Source organism: Papaver somniferum, chromosome 3 (genome assembly GCF_003573695.1).
Source record: "Papaver somniferum cultivar HN1 chromosome 3, ASM357369v1, whole genome shotgun sequence".
Taxonomy (NCBI): domain Eukaryota; kingdom Viridiplantae; phylum Streptophyta; class Magnoliopsida; order Ranunculales; family Papaveraceae; genus Papaver; species Papaver somniferum.
In genome coordinates, this window is record NC_039360.1 from 161,041,726 (window position 1) to 161,061,140 (window position 19,415).

The 19,415-nt window shown below is 35.5% G+C and overlaps 1 protein-coding gene across 1 annotated transcript; it reads left to right on the top strand.

Annotated features, from left to right (window-relative positions):
• The first annotated feature begins 382 nt into the window (after positions 1–382).
• Positions 383–17,841, top strand: LOC113360241 (cysteine-rich receptor-like protein kinase 10). The gene is made up of 10 exons (XM_026603773.1): positions 383–492; positions 1,913–1,916; positions 2,030–2,399; positions 2,501–2,650; positions 2,794–2,921; positions 5,654–5,722; positions 6,327–6,443; positions 6,499–6,531; positions 16,930–17,400; positions 17,509–17,841. Exons 1-10 carry the CDS (start codon positions 383–385, stop codon positions 17,839–17,841), a joined length of 1,785 nt encoding a protein of 594 aa, XP_026459558.1.
• The last annotated feature ends 1,574 nt before the right edge of the window (positions 17,842–19,415 follow it).

Genomic DNA, 19,415 nt, shown 5'->3' on the forward strand with positions numbered 1-19,415 from the left:
AACATTTCTGTTTCGCATTCACATTATTATGTGCGATATTATACTCTTACAAATTTCTCTAGCACTAGAGAGTCTTTCCCCAGCTTCAAATGATATTTCACGGTCAAGTTTGTTTTGTGATAAATCCAAATTATAGATACATCGAGGTAAAAGAGGTAGAGGACCACGGAGTTTGTTGTTAGAGAGATCTAAGAAACTGAGATTTTTAAGTTCGGAGATGCAAGAAGGAATAGGTCCCATGAGGTTGGAATGAGACAAATTCAATTGCTTAAGATGAGTCAAATTGCAAATGAAAGTAGGGAACACGTTCGGATGCAATGTCCCCAGTTTTAAAGTCTCCAATGTAGTTTTAGAGTACAGATGTACGCGTTCATCTACGTCAATGGTTAGCTTAGTTGAGGACAGGTATAGAGTTGTTAGTTTGACTTTGCTAATCAAAGAGATCAATGAGATCAATGTCAACAAGGTTCTTGAGCATGGTGATGCAACTAGGTAATTCTCCTGTGAGATTATTACTATCTAAAATAACTCGACGAAGAGGAAAAATCTTGCGGATTGAGCTGTTACACAAGTCGAGATAGTTTAAGTTTCTTAGATCGGAGATTGAAAAAAGATTACTTGTAATGTTATTGTTGGAGAGGTCTAGATACTGCAACCGAGAAATATTGTAAATTGAAAAAGGTACCAAGGATCCTTGAAATTGAACACCATGAGGCGGAAAAACTGACTAAGTGTGGTGCATTTGAACTTGGAAATGATCCAGTTGCATTAGTTGATGATATCTGAAGTTTTTTGTAGTTTAGGCCAACTATGTTGAAACATCCTAGTTAGATCAATCTGCAGATAAGGATTTCCACTTACGTCGATCTCTTTAAGCTGAGGAAGATAAGGAATTGAACCACGAAAATCACAAGAAGGTATTCCAAAAGTAGTAAGTGTAGTTATGTTAGCCAGTTGTAAGGGGATTAAGGAAATCAAAAAGTTGCCACCCATTTTCAGAGAGACCAGACGGGAAAGATTGTGGAATTTATGATGGATTGGGTCCTCAATATTGCAACGAGAAATGTCGAGCTCCCTAAGATTCTAAGGATAAGGAATATCTTGCGCGAAGTTTTGTTTTGAAGATGTGGTCTCAGATAGATCAATACCAGTCAACCTTAGTGCCTGGAGATTTACTAAACCTCTCATCTATTTTGTAGATGACGATTTTAAGCAAGAGGTAAGAAAATAAGCTAAATAAGAAAAATCAGGAAAAGTAGAGATTGTTTCGCAAGATATATCAAGGTACACTAAAGCTGATAAGTTACTGAAATGTGTCGAAATTGATGCTGTAAAGTTAGTGTGTGAGAGATCAAGATGGGTGAGTTTAGTTAGCTCAGAAAACTGAAATAGGATTTCCCGTATCTGACTATGAAAATCATTGAAGGCAAGATCTAGATACTCTAGATGAGTAAGGTTGAATAGAGAAGGGGACAGTTTACCTATTAGTGAACTGCTTCGTGGAATAACAGGGTAGTCACCGTACATAACTCCATTGATACAGTCTTCGAAGTCCATATTCCGAAGGTTGATTGATACAACATGAAAAGAGTTATATGAGCATTCAATACCATGCCAACTGCAACAGTTTTTATGTTGGCTGCCTTCTAGCCATGAAGATAAACGATTAGATGGGTCTTCCAAAGAAGACTTGAAATTTAAGAGTGCCCTTCTTTCCTCTTCATGGCATCCATGACAACGATCAATAAGAATAACAAGAAATGAAGATGGATAAGAAGAAGATGAAGTGATATCATTTGAGTTGCCTTAGAATATTCATCACTAACTAAAACCGAATTAGCTCTATGCGTCGATGTTCTTAGAATATTCTTGCAAATCTTGTCTAAATGCTTCCAGTGTTGTTGTCATTCAGAAATGTACTAATCATATAGACGTCGATGTTCGTCTTTATGAATGTCTTTTGCGCTACTCCAATACAAGATTCTTCGGAGAAGTTGATAAAAGTTTGCTTGTTTGGTTTCCGAATTAGGAAACTGCAGATAATCTGAATGTATTTAATCGTCAACTAGATAATTTGATGAATGATCTCATGGCTGATGCTTCATCGGATTCGTCCAAGTTTGATGTTGGATCATTTAACTATAATGATTTCAGTAAAATATATGGTATGGTTCAATGTACTAAAGATCTGTCCAGAGACTCTTGTACATCTTGTTTACAAGATATGATTAGTAGAATTCCAAGTTTATATAATGGATCAAGAAGTGGACATATAATAACTCAAAGTTGTTTTATAAGATATGAAGATAACATGTTCTACGAATTACAAACACCGCCACCGCCGCCACCGGACACAGTTCCAGGTTCTATGTCGCCGCTGCCGTCTGATTCTGGAAAAGGTATTTTTGTTTTTTGTTTGGCTTTTGTTTTAAGGATAAATGAATTTGTTGCTTCTCATGAAAACTTAAGCTTGATTTCTTGATTTAAATTGAGGTGATAGAACCGCTGCCAGGGCCAGAACCAGAACCATCTGTAAATATGGTTGCTGTAGCTGTTCCTGTGGTAGTTGGAGTTTCGTTGATATTATTAGCGGCGTGTTTTTACTGCTCAAAGAGAAAGAAAAGTGTGACTAGTAAATCTGACATTCAAGGTAATTCAGTTTTCCGTTTTTGGTTTAATATTGATTAATTTTCTCCGCTAAAATGAAAAAATAAATATAACACTTTTTGTGAAACAAAAATAGTAAAAAACGGTCGACTAAAACTGTGCAATTTTGTAATTGTATATGTGCAGGAGGTACCAGGGATTCAATGGTAAATCAAGATTCTTTGCAATTTGACTTGGTTACAATTAGAGATGCTACAAATGAGTTTTCTGATGCTAACAAGCTTGGCGAGGGTGGCTTCGGTGCAGTCTACAAGGTAAGAATTACAAACCAAAAAGCCCAATTATTTGTTTTTCAGCGTTACAAGCCCAATGAGTTTACATATATTAAAAGTGAAAAATACTAGAACCCCCTACTATATGGGTTCAATATATAGAAGCCCCACAAAATGGATCCTTCACTATCAACTCCATACTTTAGGAAAATGATACTGCTCGGCCCAAAAAATCAAATTTTTTTTAGATCTGACCCATAATTAATTATTATGAATTTTAATAATGACAACACTATCCTTTACTATATATACAAGAGGAATCTCAGTAGATATTTTCATTTATCTGTTCTTTTTCTCTCTCTCTTCTCCTTTCATTTTCTCTTTCATCTCCGGCGGAAAAACCCTAGAAAACTTCTTCGTCGTCTCCAAATTTCACCGATCTTCATTTTTTTCATCGATTTCATCTCCGTAATCTCATATTTCGAAATTATTCATCGATTTATCATCATTTTAAGCTTAGATTCATCCATTTCGTAATCCAAAACTTATAAAAATTCAGTGAAATGTCTGTGAAATTAACTCATAATGCGATTTCCTCTATTCTTAGAGGCGATTCAAACTTAAAACCTCTAGTTCGAGTATTTAGATAGAAAATCTACTGGTAAATCACAAGATCGGCTTCAATTACTTGTTTCTGACTCAGTTTCGTCTCAATATGTTGTTTTAGCAACTCAGTTGAATGAGAAAGTGTTCAATGGCGATATTCGTAAAGGATTTGTGGTTCAATTGATTGACTACATGTGTAATATTAAGTTTTCTCTTAATTCCGATCTAATTTTAGGCTTGATTTCAATTTTTTGGTGTTACGAATCTTTGAAATGATTCTTAGTAGGTTTAAACTAATACAGGTGTTGCTTAAACTAGAACTTTATACCGTGTTTTGTTGTGTTTGGATGATTTTATGATTGTGTTTTGTGTTGGATGTGGAATTGTTGCAGGGAAGGTGATACATAGAGGCTCAAAAATTACTGGAAAAGTTGTTTATCGATTAACAAAGACAGTACACATCGTATGTTTGAGAAAAGGCATGAATGAGCTCTTCTTCACTATTTCAAGCTCATCTGATTCTTGTTGAGTCTCTATGCAAGTGTTATTCCTGCAATTGTTTTGCCATGAGTTATTGGATTGGATTTGTTTAATCTTAAATTAATAAAATGAACTCAAGCGACAATAACAGCTTCAATCATTTACATTTTGTTGGAACAAGAAGCTTGAGAGCCTTGAGGTAAACTAATTCCTCATGATGTATTAATATTTCCTCCTGATTTTATGATTCTTATAACTTTGACTTGCCGTACGTGTTTCGGTGATTGACACTCTAAGCATCATCCTTGACAGGCACTAAAGAACACATTTAAGAAATTGGACCATGATGTAAATATACAAGAGTTTTTTGGCACAAGGTATGTATGACTTTAAGCATTGTCGAGAGACACTCTGTAGACTTACCATCAAGTGTCTTTTTTAACACCATTCACCATTTTTTCTTTACCATACCAAAAACCAGATATCACCCTTTTAATAGGAAAACAAGAGAGAAGGGTCCATTTTTGCAGTACTCAAGCTGTTGAGGTATGCCTCACGAATGACAGTAACTATATCATTCATTTTTATTTTATTTTATGGAATTCAATATGTACTCCATGTTGTCATAAGTAAATGTAATACTGACAGGTGCTGACAAATCAGTCGAGACTCTTGTAAGCTCAACTATCGGAAATGCGTAATAGACTGAGGTGCCACTCCATAAATATTTCTCATCTCAATTATTTGGTTGTTGTTTGTATTAGCGGTCATGTACTTAATTATTTGAATTTCACTTACCTCATTGCACTAGCCCCAAACTGATGTTTAAATGAATGTAGGGCCCTCTGCCTTCTTGAACTATAAAATTATCCATTTGTGTCAGCCAACACTGCTTACTTGTTGCAGCTTGCTATACAAATTCAAAATTTGGATAATTATATGATTAAGTTTGCGGTCGGCTGCACTGTTTCGGCTGTTGGAAGGATCCAAATAAGATAAACAATATAGAGGATCTAACAATAATGGAAAATTCTATCAAGGAATCACTTGCTCGGGTCAGATTACATAAGGTATGGTTATATTTTTGATTGATTATGTTTCCTTCACTTAGTTATTTTGTGGTATTATCAGCTATTCATTGTCTAACTGTATTGATATTGGCATTTTTTATGTGAAAGGAAAATTTTGGGAAGCAACCACTTACGCCAGTAGATTGTGACCAGGTAGCAATGTGTCGTCAATTTTGTTTCTGATCTTAAAAGTATAAATACAGATATGGTTTAATCTTGTTAAGTTATTCCATTTTGTAGCTCCCGAATGGAGTGAATCTTCCACCTTGTAGTTACATACTTTCCTTTGGATTTGTTTTAAGCTAGGCATGTAGTTATTGGATTGGATCCAGACGTGGCTTGTGTAGATTCGAATGACTTACATATGTAACTAACAATTACACATGCCATATGCATGTGTAACTGCTGATTACATATGAATTTTTGTATGTATAAGGGTCTTAGAGCAATACTGCTGGTATGTCCTTTTGTCGGTTTTCAATAAAAAAATTTCATTGATTGGTTGGTACATTTCATAGTTCATGTTGTTTAGGAACAATGTTAGCATCTTTCATCTGTTTTACTAGTGTATGATCAGTATGTGGCGGTATGTTGCTGTAACTTTTAAATCCACTGCAGATACCATGGTGTGCGCTTGATGAGATTAATGCTGGAGTTTATAATGGACGTATGCGTGATTCTAACTTGGCAAGCTAAGATTGATCTGTTTTTTACATATCAATTGCTGAGTGTGTTAACTTGGAAGTTAAAAGTATGTGTAGCTACTAGTTACACATGCTAATTAGATGTGTAACTTTTAGGTACACTAACTAAATGGATGTGTAGCTACTAGTTACACATGCTAACTGATAGACATTAAGAAGCTTCAAGAAGCAGGAGTTTACACCTGCAATAGATTGACGATGCATACCAAAAAGATAAAACTCACTTTTTGATTTTGAATCTTAAGTTCTTGAGAATGTCATGGTTTTGTCAAAATTTTAAATGACTTTATCTTTTTTTTGTAGAGTTTAAATGGTCTTTAAAGGATTATTAAAAGCCAAAGTCGATAAAATCTGTGAAGCAGCCGAGAAAATAGTTGTAAGTATTTAAATCATCTTCCTAAACTATTTTGGATTTGTTGATTGTGTGATTTTCTTTTCATTTTTGTTCATTTCTTAATATTGCATATGTAACTCCCAGTTACACATTTCATATCATGTGTAACTCCAAATTACACATGCATTTTATGTGTACCAGCTGATTATACATGCTTGTTTTAAGAGTGTTTAGTTAGTGAATTTCATTTTAGATTGGTAGATGTAATAGCAGCCTAATGATGGATTTGTTACTTTGGTCTTACTATAATGCAGTCCTTGAGCCAAATCTAAATGACCCTGTGTCTGCCTATATGCAAGTAATGGAAATGGTAAATTGTTAGTCATTCTAGTTTTGTTAATAAGAGCTATGTTCGTGGATTTCAGGTGACACGTTTTGTCGGTGATGTTGTCTCTCCGGTAAATCTCGTGACCTGCGTCCTTTCTACTTTGCTTTCTGTATCCTGTCTTAAATGAAGTCCATTGTATTTAGCTCGTATCCTTTCCTTAGTAATTAGGAAACATTTATAGCTCGTATTCGATTTAGATGTTTCCTAGTAGACCTTGTGATATACACAAGTTATTTATATATGTAACTCATGTTATTTATATGTGTAACTTCTGGTTACACATGTTATATGCTTGTGTAACTCCTAATTACACAATTAGGATGCATGTTTAACTGCACATCACACAAGCCATATGCATGAAAATTTGCACGTTTAACTAGCATTGGCAGACTATGGATGTGTAACTAGTAGTTACACATGCTAATTAAATATGTAACTTCTAGGTACACAAGCCAAATAAATGTGTATCTACTAGTTACACATGCAAATTAGATGTGTAACTTATAGTTACACATGCTAATTTGATGGGATATGCATATGTAACTTATAGTTACACATGCTAATTTGATGGGATATGTTATAGTGGTTATATTTATGAAATTGAGAAAAGAACATCAAGTCCTAGTAGTAGGGAGTAGTAGTGGATGCAGATTAGACTAATTAGATGCAGGTTATACTTATAGTTACACATAATAATTAGATGTGTAATTTCTAGTTACACATGATGATTGTATGTGTAACTTATGCTAATATGCATGTGTAACTATTGTTTACATGTGTAACTACTGATTACACATGCATTTTGTTTTCCTGGGTTCATATCTATACCCTGCTGAATCAGTTGTGTGATCATTTTTGCGATATTAATGTGCTAGCACAAGGTTCCCAGGTGTTTGTATTATTCTGCCAGTATAATTACTGTCTGAAGCTTTACTTTCTGTTGCTTAAATGTCCTTCGTCATCGATAATATGAAAATGGCTTAGGTACATCTAGACTAGCGCTGTAAAACGTCTTTCTGTTAATACAGTGCTAACAACGTCTTTCTGCTGAAGCAGTGATATCTTAGTTAAGAGCTTCTCATTCACTTGCAAGGTTAACTGTATTATTTTATGACTGGTAATTGCTTGATAGTCACCTCTCGTTTTTGCTAGTGTTATTCATTTAGAGATGGATTTGCTGATTTTATGTTGACATATCTAAGTCAGATGCATGTGTAACTCCTAGTTACATAATTCAGATGCATGTGTATCTGCAAGTTACACATGTTAATTAGATGTGTAACTTTTACTTACACATACTGATTTTGGGTACACATATCAATATGTATGTGTAACTCCTAGTTACACTAGTCATATGCATGTGTAACTGCTAGCTACACTAGCCAGATGAATGTGTATCTCCTAGTTACACATGTTATATGCATGTGTAACTTCTGGTTACACATGCCATATGCATGTGTAACTTCTGTTTACACCTTCGCACTGTATTTTAATAATTTCGGGCCTAGATTTAATAATTTTGGGCCTAGATTTAAATTTTATTTAATTATGGGCTTGACAATATGCATAAGGGTATCAAGGTCTTTTAAAAACTCGGGGCCTAGATTTAAACTTTTTTTAATTAAGGGCCTCATATTATGGGTTATCCATGGGTTGGGCCTGAGCCTAATTTCCCCATATTAAAAAGGTGAAATTAGGCTAACACCAAAAACAATATTATTCTTATTGGGAAGCTCAAAATATTTTTTTAGATTCTATGACACCCAAAATTACCTGAAATTATGGAAAATTGCTGCACAATTCATTATGTATCCCTTAAATATAACATATCTAAAACACTGCGTCTTGAAATTTTGCAAATTTTAGGGTCTGAGGAAAAAAATTCCTATGGAAAATTGGGGCGCACATGAAATTTTACGCCAATGAGCTTAACGGTGAAGAAATCTAGAAAAATAGGTCTAGTAGTAGTTTTCACTATTAAAATCCCATCATTATTATCCTCGTTAATAATACCACTTCTGCCCAACAAAAGATCATCACTTCTGCTGGGACAGAGACGGTACTGGATTTGCGCTTGTGCAACACACTGGACATTGTTGATACATATTTTTAAATGTGCTATTCTTTAAAATGATAGTTCTTCGTATCATTTTGTTATAATTTCCGATCAAGATTTTGTAGTTTATTAGGAGTAATTACACCCTTTTCTCAGGATTCCGTATCTATCTTTTAAGTATCACCACAATATGCAAATAAATTAAACGAATATAATCATTGGTAAGAGATCGAAAGAGTCAGGGTTTCAATAGAGATAGTTTTAAAATTAATGTTAGCCGGTGCAAATAAAAGTAAAATTTAATACTCTCTCGGTTTTTATTTATTTGTTTTAATTTCTACTTTTGTATGTTCTTTTTATCTGTCCGCTCTGTTTATAGACATCTTCTTCACTTAAACTATCAAACATATCCTTTATTTTCTACAATCACAAAATTACTTTTAATATAAAATTAATTTAAATCTTAAATATTATCATCATATATAATGAAAAAATCTATTCAACATCTTTGTATCAACAGTCATTTCTTTTCTAAATAAAAACATTTATGAATAGTTAACACATTAATTTTTGATTAAGTAATAGCATAACATTAAATATAACTAGTCAAGGGTTAGTCATGACATTTTGTAAGATGTCCTTAATATTTTGACTTTGTCAATTAGAAATGTTAATTAAAAATGGAGGGAATATGAAAAAATAATGATGATAAAAGTTAATAGTTACTAGCATTTTTTTTATTATTATACTCTTAAACCAAAGAAGAAGGATGAGTGCACGATGTTATTCACACACTATCTCACAATTTCAGCCCCAAGTTTTCTTTAAAACTCAAACGACAATATATTTAAAGAAAAAATTTTTGTGATATTTTCCTTTTATAAAACTCCACATTATTACTAAAAATAAGTAAAATCTAAGATTAGGGCTTTGAATGGGTCCGGATCCTCCCAGATGTCAATAGATTCAAACCCAAATAACTCGGGTCCGGTTCCTAAATTTTTGGATTAAGAACCGGATACACTTAAAGTCTAGAGTACCCGTTGGGTATTAAAAAAACTATAAAAAAATCTTAAAACTCAATTTCTTTCTCTTTTTAGCTTGACTCTAAATTATTTTTATAAAGATTTATCATTATTTTTTAATTAGTTTAACAATATTAAAAAAAAATTGAATCACAAGAATTCTTATAAAGCTTTAATTGGTAATCGAGCAACATTCTTTAATCGACTTTATTAGTATACTAAATAAAGATTAAATGTAAGAATAAAATGAAATACGAAAAGAAAATCAAAGCCAAAACTAACAAAATACCTATAGTTTTGCCACAAAGATGAATAAAATGATGAATAAGCGGGTACCTAACGTGTATTACCTGTTTGGACTCGTTAACATTCAGTTCCAATCAAGTAATTAATTACCCGCCGGATTCTATGTTGTTAATGGGTCCAACTTTAAGACCCAGAACTTGACCCAAATCTACCGGGCCCGGTTCCGAGTAATGGATACCATTGACAACACTATTTATTTATTTTTATGATACGTGAAAGTCGAACCCAGACCCCTATCCGAACCCAGCTAGCTGGATTGGCACCATTGTCGGACTCAACACCGCTAAAAACCCACTATACAACTAATTTATTACAAACCGTTACGGCGTCGGGGATTGAACCCCTGACTTCCTCCTTACTGAAATTGATGGGATATGTTGTTGGATCTATTGACAACCCTATTTAAGATTGCAAACTTCACCATCTCCCGATCTTAATTTTAATTAAATTTAAATAGTTGATTTTCAAAGTGTTATACATCTGGCGCTTTGTACCCAGATGTATTTTGCTATATAAGTATGGTAATAAAGGTTTTATTTGCAATTACAAAAATGTTAATAAAAGTTTTCAATTCCCCCATTAATTTTGTGTCTCGACATGGATTTCTAGACTACCAAATCCTCTCCATGGTCATCTTAAACAGTTTGGTTGAAACTTAATACTGTACTACTTATTAAAGACAAAAGTTGGTAAGCAGGGAAATATTTCTTAAGTCTGCTTAAACATTAACAGGGTAAGCTTCAAAATGGCCAAGAAATAGCGGTAAAACCGTCTCTCCGTGAATTTGCAGGAATTCAAGAATGAGGTGGTTTTGCTAAATAAGCTTCGACACAGAAATCTTGTCGGACTTTTGGGTTTCTGTTACGAAGGCCATGAGCAGATACTGTTGGAAAAAAAATGGGTTTCACAAAAGATGAATGACACAGAGAAGAAATTGTTGCACTCCAAAACTTTCAAGGCTTGTATAAATTTCTTTTAGACAAATATTTCTACCCTCCCAATAACAATTGGCGATTACAACAGGTATGCGAAATATTGCCTTCAGGATACAATGAAAGCCCTGCAACGAAAACTGAATTCAAGGTTTGTACCCCTTGATTCAATCAAGAACACACAAAGAGATTTCTGATTTCTGATGATGTTTTTTTTTAAATAGAGAAAACAGATTGATTTTTCTTATATGTTAAACGAAACTGGGAGAAGCTATTTATAAAGGGTTTTGCACCTGTTGGGAATAGGTTTTTTATTCGCCAACAGGTTTCTATTCACGAAACGTCAGGTTCCTTCATCAACAGACATCAATGGTGTCTTTTGGATTCGAAATTTTCGAACAGGCTTTTATCGGCCAAATAAAACCTTCAGTTCAAAAAATTCTTCCGGGGGCGTTGCCCCCTTGAAACCCCCACCAGGGGCGGTCGACCACAGCCTGGGGGGCGATGCCCCCCAGGACCCCCCTTTGGTTAGCGGCGTTGAAAATATTCCAACATTCTCCCCTTATTTTCAAAAACCATAAAACAAAGTTAAAACTTTTAAATCAGAGTGACTGCATCACCGAAGTGACTGCCTACGTACCCGAGTGGGATCAAGCCAACGTAGTTCAAGCACAATTGAGACTAAGCATCATCGTTGAAATCAACACATAAATGATAGGTATTTTTGGATTTGAACCTTCACTTAGTGTAAGAAACTCAAAGCCTTATCGAGGTTCTATGGTGAAACCAGTCTTGAACCAAGTACCCCTTATGATAAAACCGGAGTCTCCACACATATTGATTTCATAAAATCATGTGTTCTGTAGCCAAGCACGTTAATGGCCATGTGCTTATATCCTTGTTCATGAGTCTTCTTTAGAGAACGGTCTTCTTCTCTTAGGAAACGGCCTTATTTCCATACTCATATAGGTAAGTCTCGAAGGTGTTTCTGCGATACACCTTTTACTAATCATAGACTCATTAAGGATTTACATCCATCCTATTTTCTTGCAGAAACCAGCACTAATAAGAAATGGGAAGTTTTTATATTAGTGCTCCATAATCATCCACTCCATAACTTGTTGGTACCACATTGAACCTTGTTTATCCTTTTCAAAACATAGGTTGGGTTTCTGCTATGGGAGATCAAACTTCCTTCACAGACCTTAGTCCCATTTCTTTCCTTTTTATTGAAACCACTGAACTTGGTAGACTTTTCGTAAATGGGTCTGCCAAATTCCTCTTTGATTCAATAAAGTTAACCGTAACTACTCCCCTCTTGAGTAGTTGCCTAACCATGTAGTGTCTAAGACTTGCATGTCTAGACTTTCCATTATAAGTCTTATTAGAGACATTATAGATTGTAGCTTGATTATCACAATTAATCAAGACCGCCGGAGTTGGCTTCTTCCAAAAAGGAATTTCCATAAGTAGGTTTCTAAGCCAATCTGCCTCCTTACATGCATCAGTTAAAGCTATCAATTCTGACAACATTGTTGAATCAGAAATACAAGTCTGCTTCTTGGAACTCCAAGACACAGCAGCACCCCCTAATGTAAAAATCCATCCAGAAGTTGACTTGGAATTTGATTCTACATTGTTCCAGTTAGCATCGCTGTACCCCTCTAGTGCAGCGGGATAGCCTTGGTAATGCAAACCAAAATTTATTGTTCCTTTCAAGTAAGCCATAACTCTTGAAACTGCTTTCCAGTGTTCATATCCTGGATTACTTGAGAAACGACATAATATTCCCACGGCTTGGGCTATGTCCGGTCTTGTGCAATGCATAGCGTACATAAGACTCCCAATAACACTAGAATACTCAAGTTGAGCATGAGTACGGCCGGTGTTCTTCATTAACTTGATAGTATGGTCTAAAGGAGTAGGTGCTGGATTGTCATCAAAGTGACCATATTTCTTGAGAAATTTCTCAATATAATGAGATTGAGTTAAAACCAACTCATCTCCCTTTCTTAGGATCTTAATTCCCAAGATTACATCAGCCTCTCCTAAATCCTTCATATCAAAGTTAGAACTAAGAAACTTCTTTGTTTCTTCCACAACAGATATGTCAGACCCAAAGATTAACATATCATCAACATACAAACAGAGAATCACACAACCAGAACTATCATGCTTACTATAGATACATTTGTCCGCATCATTCACCACAAAACCATATGACAAAACTACTTTATCAAACTTCTCATGCCATTGCATAGGGGCTTGCTTCAAACCATAGAGAGATTTCACTAACTTGCAAACTTTCTTCTCTTGGCCTGGTAATGAAACCTTCAGGTTGTTCCATATATCTCTTCTTCTAAATCCCCATTTAGAAAAGCAGTTTTGACATCCATTTGATGCACAACCAACTTATGAATAGAAGCAAGTGCAATCAAGCAACGAATGGATGAGATGCGGGCAACAGGAGCATATGTATCAAAGTAATCAATACCATGTCTTTGTTTATAACCCTTGGCAACTAGCCTTGCCTTAAACTTATCAACTTCACCATCAGCTCTCAACTTTCTCTTGAATATCCATTTACTTCCTATTGCTTTAGCACCAGGAGGTAAATTTACTAATACCCAAGTCCCGTTAGTCAAAAGCGAATGCTTTTCATCATTGATGGCTTCTTTCCAGAAATTTGCATCTCTAGAACTCATGGCTTCAGCATAAGTTTTAGGGTCATCATCAGTATGCATAACATACTGGTTAACACTAAGAATTCTATTCTTATTTGCCTCTACAAGGTAATAAATAAAGTTTGGATCAGGCTTTTTCTCAATCCTTCCTCTCTTACTCCTTCTAGGTTCGATATCTTCAGTAGGCACTGAAATATCATTGTCATGAGTAGGAGAGGGATTTTCATCATTGTTATCAATCTCCATAGGTTCTAGATCAGGTAACAATGGATTCTCCATGGGTTGCATTTGAGAACTGTTCCTATTTAAGTTCTCAAAGAATTCCACATCTACAGATTCTATAATCTCAAAAGTGTCAAGGTTTATAAATCTGTAGGTGATACTATTAAGAGAGTATCCCACAAAAGCACATTTATAAGCCCTGTTTCCCAACTTTGGTCTTTTGGGATCAGGCTTTCGAACATATGCTAAACAACCCCAGACTTTAAGTCTTCTCAAGTTTGGTTTCCTCTTAAACCACAACTCATAAGGAGAAACACTCTTCTTTTTCAAAGGAATTCTATTCAAAATATAACATGCAGACAACATAGCTTCACCCCACAAAGAATTAGGCAAACCAGAACTTATAAGCATGCAATTAACCATATCAATCAAAGTTCTATTTTTCCTTTCAGCCATACCATTTTGTTGAGGTGTGTAAGGTGCAGTACGTTGATGAACTAAACCATGCTCTTGACAAAAGGAATTAAATTCAGTAGGAAAGTATTCACCACCACGATCAGAACGTAAAATCTTAATTTTGTGCTCTAATTGTGTCTCTACTTCTGCTTTATAAATCCTAAATTTATCAAAGACTTCATCCTTAGATTTCATTAAATATGTATAAGCATATCTAGTACTATCTTCTATAAAAGTGACATAATACTTATTTCCACCACGAGTGGCAGAACCATGCAAATCACCCACATCACTATGTACTAATTCAAGTAAGGAAGAATTTCGTACTACAGACTTATGGGAAATTCTAGTTATCTTTGCTTGCACACATATTTCACATTTAGAAGCATGATAAAATTGCAATCAGAAATCAAGCCTAATCGATTCATGTTTCTAAGAGAACCATAATTCACATGCCCTAATCTACCATGCCATAAATTAACAGAGTCAACAATATAAGCAGAACCATTATTTATTAAATTAAGCTTAATCATCCCATTACAAGCATATCCTTGTCCAACAAACACACCATTTTTGGACAACACAAACTTATTAGACTCATAGGTCGTCTTGAATCCAGCCTTCATAACAAGGTCGCCGGAAACAAGGTTCTTCACGATGTTAGGGACATGTAAAACATTAGTAAGAGTCACAGTCTTTCCCGAAGTAAACGAGAGTTCAACAGTGCCTTTCCCAATAACTTTGCTGCGTTGACCGTTTGCGGAGACAACATCGTTTCCTTCTCCACTAACCGGTTCGTATGTCTTGTAAAGATTTCTATCCTTACAGATATGGATGGTTGCACCATTGTCGTACCACCATCCACCCCCAGTTTCAGCAACAGCATTGGCGGCTTGCACCACGATCACAAGTTTGTCATCGACCATATTTGCCTCCTTTTTCTGGTTCTGCTGTTGTTTCTTTTTGAGACGACAGTCACGAGCAAAATGGCCGGGTTTGTCACAAAAGTAGCAAGGGCCGCCAGCGCCCTTCTTCTTACTCTTCTTGTTGGGATGCTTCTTAAACTGAGTATCATTCTTAGGTTTCAAGGAATTCGGTGTTTTAGATTCTTCTACGCTATTCACCTTAGAATGGTTTTCAGAATGTGGACTATCCTTAAGTTCTCGCTTACGAGAGTCCTCTTCTATGCGAAGATGACGTTGTAAGGCCTCTAAATCATAGTCAGTCTCAGCATGCTTAAGTTTCTTCTTATAACCATTCCAAGAAGGGGGGAGACGAGAAATAATAACCCCAACAACAAACGCAGAAACAAGATCAATTCCAGCATCCTTAAGATGATTAACTATGAGTAAAAGTTCACTGACCTGGGCAATGATTGACTTACTGTCAACCATCTTAAAATCCATGAAATTGCAAATCAGGAATTTCTTGTTGCTTGCTTCAGAAATCTTGTATTTGTTGTCAAGCGCAGTCCACAATCCCTTTGCAGTCCCAATACTCCGATGTGCATTGTACACATGTTTGTCCAGAGCATTCAAAATATGACCACGACACATGAAATCATCTTCCTGACGCTGCTTTCGTCTAGCCTTCAATTCCTCAGTGTCATTGTCAGTTGCAGCAGGAATTTCCTCCAATCCATCTTCAAGTATGTACCACAACTTGATGGTGATCAGGAAAAATTTCACAGTCTCTTGCCAACGGGTAAAACCTTCACCATCAAAACGTTCCAATCGAGTAAAGGTTTGGTTCATCACTTGCAGAGATTGAGCAGTAGCATTCGAATTCGAAGATTCACCCTCCATTGCCAGAAATTATTTGTCTAAAAACTGTTGGAAAAAAAATGGGTTTCACAAAGGATGAATGACACAGAGAAGAAATTGTTGCACTCCAAAACTTTCAAGGCTTGTATAAATTTCTTTTAGACAAATATTTCTACCCTCCCAATAACAATTAGCGATTACAACAGGTATGCGAAATATTGCCTTCAGGATACAATGAAAGCCCTGCAACGAAAACTGAATTCAAGGTTTGTACCCCTTGATTCAATCAAGAACACACAAAGAGATTTCTGATTTCTGATGATGCTTTTTTGAAATAGAGAAAACAGATTGATTTTTCTTATATGTTAAACGAAACTGGGAGAAGCTATTTATAAAGGGTTTTGCACCTGTTGGGAATAGGTTTTTTATTCGCCAACAGGTTTCTATTCACGAAACGTCAGGTTCCTTCATCAACAGACATCAATGGTGTCTTTTGGATTCGAAATTTTCGAACAGGCTTTTATCGGCCAAATAAAACCTTCAGTTCAAAATATTCCAACAGATACTAATTTACGAATCACAAAATTGATTAAAAAGATCAAAACCAATAATTCCTGGGTGAAAAGGACACTTAGATTCTGATACTGTTTAAATGGCCAAAAATTTAAAAATAACCATGATGTAACCAGTTTCATCCTGCCAATTTTCAAATATTTTTTCTTATTTTTAATTTACACAGGATGCATCCAATTTCATCCTTGTTATTTTTTAAATTTAAGCCACCCAAACTATTTTTTTTTGTCCATTTCACCCAAACTATTTTTTTACTCGTCCATTTGAACCGTGTTTTAAAATTTTTTGGACAAATGACCCATTTTCCGTCTACGAATATGTAGCCTATAGAAGTCTCGATAAGTACATATTTGGTATGCCCCCGGCGGCCTTATAAATGTCTCCCTTTTGTTTTGAGAATCACATATATATTTTCATGATGTGCTCAACTGTTACTGATGAGTATGTGCAGATGCCAGAAGAAAAGTTCTTTTGGATTGGGAAACACGCTACAAAATTCATAGGAGGGATTGACAGGGGACTTTTATACCTTCACGAAGATTCTCGTCTTACAATTATTCACAGGGATCTGAAAACAGGTAACATTTTGTTAACTGAGGAGATGGAAGCGAAAATTGCAGATTTTGCGCTGGCTAAGCTTTTCGAAATAGATCAAACACAGGGTAACACAAGTAGAATTGCTGGAACACTAAGTATAGTACTACTCAATACTCATATGGGTTATGTTAAACTTGTGGCTGTTTGTAAACAACGTGACGGCACGATGTACAGAGGTTACATGGCCCCAGAGTATGCATTGCATGGACTATTTTCTGTGAAGTCAGATGTTTATAGTTTCGGGGTTTTTCTCTTGGAAATTTTAAGTGGACGAAAAATTACCAGTTTTTATCGGTCATCTTCAACTCCAGATCTTTTAAGCTATGTAAGTATGAACCCGCTGACGACATGCTCCATCTCAAATAAGAAAAACAGGAAGAAAAGAACACCCCTGTCAGTCTACAACTAACCTCCTTGCATTTCCTAAATGCAGGCATGGAAAAATTGGAGAGAAGGTACACCGTTGAAGCTGATGGATCCAATTTTATCCCAAAGTTCTTCAAGAAATGAAGTGATTAGGGTTATACATATTGGATTGTTATGTGTGCAAGATAATATCGAAGACAGACCCACCATGTCTTCAGTTGTTTTGATGCTCAGTAGCTACTCAATCACTCTGGCATCTCCTTCACAACCTGAGTTTTTTGCAGGAAGCATACCAGGATTGAGTACTAAGCTCAACCCTTTAGAACATTCTAGGAACAGCTCAAAATCATATTCTGCAGACGACATTTCGGCTAGCATCCCCAAGATAACACTGGTCTAAATATGCCCTTGCATGCCTATATATATAGTCATAGATTTGTGAGAAAATGATTCCATACCTATTCTTTTGCCTACAAATAAATATGATTGCGCTTACAGAATAGTTTTTTTTTTGTTCGAAAGAATGCTTACAAAATAGTTAACTATGGTTTGTTCGCATTGTAAAATGTTTGAGTCTTCATTCATGGCTAACAACAAACCCAATAATCGCTTATATAAATTCATTGTTTGATAAACACTGAATATGCATAATGGTTATATGTCTTATTAAAAGTTTTAGGAATATTTGTATATTGCATTTGACAATTTCATGAATATGCATACTGCAGCTCTTTATCTTTTTCTTTGCCATGTATGTACCGAGACATGATGAATGGCATTTGATTAGCGTCAATTACCAGTTGGGGTATTTGAAAAAACCATAGGAAATATTTGATCACAAGGCCATTCTGCACAATGCGATACAAAATATGACCATCTTGGATCACCTTGAGATGGACCATCTCATTCCATCACGCAGTGAGATGGCAATGATAATGCACTCCTCTTAACATCTCAGTTGAGTCGGTTTTTTCTGGGAATGCTTTCGACAATGGACTCCGACGGAAAAGTATTAGTGTGTGAACATGACTTGCAAATTCAATACTTCTTTGCTCGTAGTTCCAAAGATGATAGAATCGAAACAAATAGAGTTGTGTCTTGAGGACGAGGATTGTTAGCAGTTGGATCCTGTGGCTCAATGGTAGCGCGTCTAGCTCCAGATCAGAATGTTGCCTGTTCGATTCACGCCAGGTTCACTTTTTTCTACTTACTTTTCATCATTTCGTCTGAATCTTATCAAATATACCAAACACTACAAGAAAATGTAGTTCTTGCTACAAATCTCTAAAAGTTATAATTTAGTGCTGCAAAATGAAACTTTTGCCACACAATTGAAACTTTTACCACATAATTGTAGCAAAAATATGAAAAGAGTGTGGCAATAAACTTCTTGCTACATAGGTCATTTCTTAACACCTCCCCTCAAGTTGTACGTGAGTGATCGAATGTTCAACTTGGTGCGTAGAATATGAAACGTTGAAGCAGATAGACCCTTGGTAAATATATCGGCCAATTGATCCCTTGATCTTATGAAACGAACTTGCAGCTGCTTCCTTGCGACTCTTTCACGTACAAAATGGTAGTCTATTTCTATATTCTTAGTACGAGCATGGAAAACTGGATTTGCAGTAAGATACGTCACCCTGATATTGTCACACCATAGCATGGGAGTTGATATGATGACACCCAGTTTTTGAAGCAACGATTGAATCCAGATAATCTCTGAAGTTATAATAGCCACTCCTCGATACTCAGCCGCAGTACTCGACTTATAAATCATCTTCTGTTTTATAGCACTCCATGAAATCAGATTCCCACCAAAATAAATACAAAAACCACTCGTCGGACGACGATCATCCAGACTGCCAGCCCAGTATGCATCAGAATATTCATGTAGAGAGAAATCTTGGGAGGTACTCAGATGAAGACCATAGTCCACTGTGATTTTCAGGTACCTGATTATCCTCTTGATAG

Coding starts and splice junctions, on each gene's coding strand:
- LOC113360241 (XM_026603773.1), top strand. CDS start 383: ATGGTTAGCTTAGTTGAGGACAGGTATAGAGTTGTTAGTTTGACTTTG. Junction 2,400..2,500: donor GCCGTCTGATTCTGGAAAAG/GTATTTTTGTTT, acceptor TTGAGGTGATAG/AACCGCTGCCAGGGCCAGAA. Junction 6,444..6,498: donor ATATGCAAGTAATGGAAATG/GTAAATTGTTAG, acceptor CGTGGATTTCAG/GTGACACGTTTTGTCGGTGA.